We start from the raw sequence: 5,782 nt of genomic DNA, 5'->3' as shown, positions 1-5,782 counted from the left end.
GGAATTTAAAAAAAAAGACAGAAATACCTATCTAAAGAAAAAAAAAAAAATTACTCCTTTTCTAAGAGAGATTTGAAAAGAATGTAGTAAAGCTCCATTTTAATCCTGGAAGAGGAGGGATGAAGATTTTGTTGTCTGGGCTAGTGGGGAGAGCGCAGGAGGGCTGGAAAGGTGGCGGCAGTGCCCCGCGAGCTGCGCTCCCCTTCAGCAGGCTGGTACCCACCCGCTGGAGCTGGAGCGGTGCCAGAGGGATCCCTGGCACAGCCATGGGGAGCCAGAGCCCCGCCCTGCATGGGGAGCTCATGTGGCAGGGGCACGGGCACTGGCTGTTCCCTGGAGGGACAATGTCCGCAGGGATGGGCTTTGCAGCTGCCTTGATGACACATCTTTCAATCCCGTGCCATGAAATACCTGTACAGAGTCCGGTCTCTCCCTCCCTGTCCCTGTTTTTATTGCTGGTTGGTGAGGCCACGGCGGAGATGTTTTCTAGAGGACTGGGGTTAGCTGTGCCCGGGCTCGAGCGTAGCCTGGCTGATTTCAGAGCGGGCTCTGTACCCTGGGTCCATCCTAGGGTGGCCGTCATCCCGCTGCCTTTCCCTATACGGTGTTTTACTTCTGAAATAATCATACGTAAGAGCATCTAGGCAGGCATCTGCATATATCTGTGTACAGGCATCACTAGGTAGATCGGTGCTGCTGCAAGATTAACCAGTGGAAAGCAAACGATTGACTTCTTTATTAAGTGGCACAGCGATGCGTGTGATTCACAGGTTTCCCAGAGCTAAATTTTGCAGGTTTCCCAGAGCTGAGCGAGCCCAGCGGGCGCTGCGTGGCACACAGGGCAGGGGCGGTGGTTTGGAGGAAGGAGCTGCGGGAGAAGCGGCTCCTGCTGTAGGAGGAGTTGTCTGAACACCGGCTGGCGAGGGCGTAGCTCGCGAGTGGCAACCCGCTGTCACCCCGACACCAAAGCAGATGCTCATGAATGTGGTGGTTTTCTGCCAGGGGCAATAAGTTAATGGTGTGATGATCCCACTGAAGTTTGTTGGGTTGGGGCGTGGATGTCCCAGGCCCCAGCAGGTGCTCTCGAGCTGCTTTGGCATCCCATGCACACTTGGACTTACGCTCCCCAGAAACTTCCCTGTTTCTGTGCAAAAGGATCTCTCTAGGAATAAGTGATATTGGGGTAACAGCATCTCTATTGTTAAAATCTCAAGCCTTGTCAACTTTTGAGGAGGAACATGTGTTTGTGGCATAGACCCTTTAGTGTCTAATCTCCAAATTGAATGATTAATGTAATGAAGGCACTGAAACAGTATCCAGAATTCAGACTACAGATGTTTCATATTTATTATGTTTCCAAGGGCTGAGATAATACAGGAATAAGCGATACCATGACTTTGCTTGATGTTCAGGAGACTGTGGCGTATCTGATGAGATACAGTTTTGGGGTTTATCTAAGTGCAGAGTTTGTACCCAACAGAAAAGAGATACCAGCTGCTCTTTTAGATCCCTCCTTCTCTTTTTTTCCTCCAATAAAGGTTGAAACCCACTTTTGGCGGATGCATGGACAAATTGTAGTATTGACTAGGAGGGAGTGATACTGCCCAGAGGGCTCTTTGCTAGAGCTGCTGAAGAGATGCTGCACCTCGAGCTCACGTGCTCGGCTGCTGCTTTCCAACAAGCCATAGGGATGCAGGAGGGACAGGAGGCGTGGGGGAACCCCAAGGTTTTGTGCCCCTCAACAGGACTTAAGCTTTGCAGTGGTCGTGTGCTAGTGGCCGGGATGGCTGTGCTGCTCTTGGCTGCCTTGGAAGTCTCAGCCAGGTTTAACATTAGCCTGGGAACTGTTGGGCTCAGACAGCAGCAGCAAGAAGCCTTCCCTGGAGGGAAATCTGGCACGGTGCTCTTGACTTCAGAGGAGACACTCCAGTTAACACCCACTAAAGATCTGGCCTAGGAAGGAGCTGGTTACTAAGTCCTGATGGCAGCTCACATGTAGTAGCCCTTTAACCACTCTTTTAAGTATTAATGAAGTCAATTCCATAGCAACCAGCTCCCCATTGGGCCGCCAGGGTGGATTTTGAGGAGTGTGTTGATGATGTGCCAGCCTTGCCACCAGTGTAGCCCCTGGCCTGTGGTGTGGGTAGCGTGGTGCCGGGTGATTGGCCTGGAGCAGGTGCTGGGAGCCGGGAATTGTTGCTTTCCAGTGTCCCATCCCATGCTGCTGCAGCCGATGGCTTTGCTGGGCGTGGGCTGGGGCTGTGAGCCTGAGCTTTGCTGCCGCTCCAGTGCTTCCACCGTGCCAGGAGTTGGGAAAAGCCCTCCGGGAACCACCCGCCGTGTGCCGTGTTAACAGCTCCAATGGCTTTAGGAGGGCCTTCAGCACCTGGGGGAAGCCCATGAGGGTCTGGGAAGGAGTAGGAGGAGGTTTGCAAGACAGGCTGGCTCGGTCCTTGCCCAGTAAATCCAGAGGTTTTTCTTCCTAAATGATCCCAGTGGTTCCTGCGTGGTGCCGAGGATGCCGGATGTGGGAGTGTGGCCTGAGAGAGGAAGGGCTCCGTCCTGCCGTGTCCCTTTGTGGCAGTGGGGTGTCCTAGTTGTTAGAGACGAAAAAGAGACAAGAAGTAGGATAAGGGAACGACTCACACCGTGGGCCATGTCACACCTGTTCTCTCCTCTGTCCCCATGCTCTCTGTAGGTTCGGCGTACCCCCCCAGCTGGCGCAGCGCCCAGGGAGCCCCGGATGTCTGGCAGTTTTCGGATGGAAGTTCAAGAGCACTTAAATTCTGAGAGGAGGTGAAGCTGGGGCGAGCGGCCGGCGGCGTCTTGGCGTCCGGAGGTGGCCTCTGTCCTGCTGGCTCGCCGCATCCCCGGGAGAGCCTGAGGAGTCACCCGCCGACGGCAGCGCTCCCCGGGCTCCTCCTGCCTGCAAGACTATCGTATTTATATTTTGTAATAGAGTACAACACTTCTTTGGGGTTGTTTTTTTGGGGTTTTTTGGGGTTTGTTTTTTTTTTTGTTCACTGGTTTCTTTTTTCATTTTCTAAAAACAAACAAATGAAAAAAAAACCCACCCACCAAGGTCAAGGGCTTAATGATGGCTTCGACTGCCTCCTTTCCCCACGGAAAAGACTGTCTTGCTGTCGTGGACAACCCGGCCTGTTGGTTATCCCCGCAACGTGCCATTCCTCGGGAGGCACATCTGATGTGATGAATTAAAAATAAAGCAAAACACAGTGTAGGTCTGTGGGTGGGTGGGAAATTGCCATAATAAATGTTGGAGCTTTAGGTTTTGTTTGCTCTGTCTTTAATTTTTAATGCTAACAAGGGCCAGACGGCTGGTGTGACTTTGTGTTCCCGTGCCGGCTGCAGAGAAGCGAGTGCTGAGTGTTCACCGGGGATGGTGTTGGCACGAGGGGCTGCCTGGCCCCGGCGCACAGACCTTTCCCGCAGAGCTAGGCCAGGAGTTGGGCTTAGGGCTGGGCACCCCGAGCACTGCTGTGCCCCCTCTGGCCTTTGGTGATGCTGGAAGGGAGGGGGTCTCCCAGCTCTCCTGCATCATCCTTGATGAATGCCAGCTGTCGTGTTGCATTTCTGCTGTTCAGCTGTGTACTTTTGGGGCTGCTGGGATCCGTGACGTCCGCTCGTGTCCGTGTGAGGAGAAGGGAGGCCAGTGCAGGTTTTGGGAGGGGTGATGGTCGTGCTGTGGAGATGCTGTCAGTCCAGGGGATGCAGAGCTCTGCCCTCAGCAGGAGGAGATGCTGCCAGGTTGTTGTCCCGGTGTTTCCCCAGACTTTGCACCAGGGACTTGCCAGTGACGCCCGTCCCTTGCTCGGGAGCACCCACCCAAGGAGTCTCCTGGTTCGGGGCCCAGGCGCTTCGCCGAACAGAAGATGGGTGATGTGTGAGCTTTGTGCCGTCTCCGATGGGATTTATAGGCTGTAGCTGCTCGTGCCTGTGCTGACGAGTGGGAATGGACCTTATTTGGTGAAAGAAGCCAGCTGGGTAGCGAGTGGAGCGGCGGGCTGGCCGTGTCAGGCTGCTGGGATCAGCGGGATGGAGCCAAGTCATGGGGAAAGGGACAGTGGATTTATTGGCTTTGTGTATTGAATTCAATCTCACTTCTGTTTTATTCACCTCCTTGCTTACAATCTGAGCGAGACCCTCACTTGGGGTGACACTCTCCTGGTGAAACGGCCGTGGGGAGAACGGTGTTGCCTTTTCCATGGGCTGTGGTTGCTCTTTTGTTGAAAAGAAAACCCCGGGCTGTGGTTTTCTCATGGTGGCCTGGGCACAGCACAAGCACAGACACTTTGGTACTTTAAAATTTGGCCGGGGTGGGCAGCAGGAACAGCTCCCAGGGTGCCACACTGGGAGCCTGGAGGACTTGGTGCACTGGGAACACAAAGGGAGCTTTTGCTGCTTCTTCTAAGGTGACTTGGTCTTTGAGGGAAAACCACCCAAAAGTCTAAGCACAGCCTCAGCTTCTTTTATCATTAGGGGATGTTTTTAAAGGTTCTTCCTAACTCAGCCTGTGCTGCCACCTCTGTCTGCTCCTAAGGGGTTTTTGAGCCTTGGAAGGGTGAATCCTCTTGGATTAAGCACCTGATTGATTGTGAGTGCACCAGTGGTGGAGTTAGACCTGCCCCTGCCCTGGGGATCTCTGCTCCAGGCAACTGTGTCAGATCAGGGCTAATGCAGTTATTTACTGCAAAGAGGGTTGCTCTGCTCATTTCTCTAGACTGCAAGTCAGGTCTCACCTGCTCCATCTCCACTGCAGCCCAGGGCAGCTGGGAAGCTGCTTTATCAGGGGTTCCAGTGTGCTGGCTCCTTCTGGGGTGTCTGAGCCTTGCTTTGTGTGAGCACGGGCCAAACTCCATTCATGGATGTCTTCTGGGGTAGCTGGTTATGCTTTTGCTGCTCTGCCTGGTGGAACAAGTGTGATGGGATCTGCTTTCTCTGGCTGTGGCTTGTCTCTCCTTCAGCAGGCAGCGTGATGGCAAGGGTTTCTCCCAGAAAAAGCAAGAAATAACCAGGTGGGGATGGCTGAATGTGTCCTGCCAAGCACAGAAGTGATACCTGAAGTGCTGAAGGTGTAGTCAAATAGCCTTTAAAATGTCTATTTTTTAATACAGTTGTTAAACTTCTCCCCAACTCTTAGGACTTTGAAACATCTTCAGAATTCGTGTTGCCTTAAAGTTGCAAACAGGTGCAATGTCTGTGCTGAGAGCCCCTTGAAAGCCACAGGGCTCCTCTCCCTGGCTGCCAGCCCTGCTCCAGACTCTGCTGGGGCTCTTGCAGGGTTTCCACTGCCCTGGGTGACCTGAAGGGGCTGTGTGCTTTAATTAAAGGTGTCATTAGGGTCCTCTTCTTGTCTGACCAGGACTTGGCTGAGTCCCCTTGCTGTGTCTGTGCTTGGGATCACCAGCAGCTTAATGAGTTTCTGCCAATTAACAGGAGTTGAAGGTTTCCTGTGAGGGGAGGGCTGGGAACCTGTTAGCCTCAAAGCTGGAGGTTGCCAGTGCAAGAGGGGCAATATTCCCAGGGGTTTTGTATTTTAGCATGTTCTCCAGGTGTTGGTCTGCACATCCAAATTGGAAATAAGGTATGGTTGGTCTTTATTAAAAAAAAACAAAACAAAACAAAGCTCCTAAAGTTTTGGAGTTCTTAATGAAGAAAAGATAAATGTTCTTCCAGTCCCAGGGGTTGAGATGAACAAGATTCCTGGGAATCACCTGGCTTAACTTTCAGGTTTTGGGTTGAAAAATCTGCTTTCAGACTT

The 5,782-nt window shown here is 52.6% G+C and overlaps 1 protein-coding gene across 3 annotated transcripts in view; it reads left to right on the top strand.

Annotated features, from left to right (window-relative positions):
* The window catches only part of BCL11A (BAF chromatin remodeling complex subunit BCL11A), a 71,032-nt gene extending 68,040 nt beyond the window's left edge, over positions 1-2,992 (top strand). For 2 of the 3 annotated variants that reach the window (XM_015622598.1, XM_033513172.1), the window contains exon 4: positions 2,699-2,992. In XM_015622598.1, the coding sequence (XP_015478084.1) occupies positions 2,699-2,790 (92 nt within the window). In that variant the 3' untranslated portion in view covers positions 2,791-2,992. The remainder of the gene's footprint in view (positions 1-2,698) is intronic. The other variant, XM_015622597.2, reaches the window with a different exon arrangement.
* The last annotated feature ends 2,790 nt before the right edge of the window (positions 2,993-5,782 follow it).

This window comes from Parus major, chromosome 3 (assembly GCF_001522545.3).
Source record: "Parus major isolate Abel chromosome 3, Parus_major1.1, whole genome shotgun sequence".
Classification (NCBI taxonomy): Eukaryota; Metazoa; Chordata; class Aves; order Passeriformes; family Paridae; genus Parus; species Parus major.
Note: the sequence above shows the minus strand (reverse complement) of the source record. Positions and strands in the feature narration are given on the sequence as shown.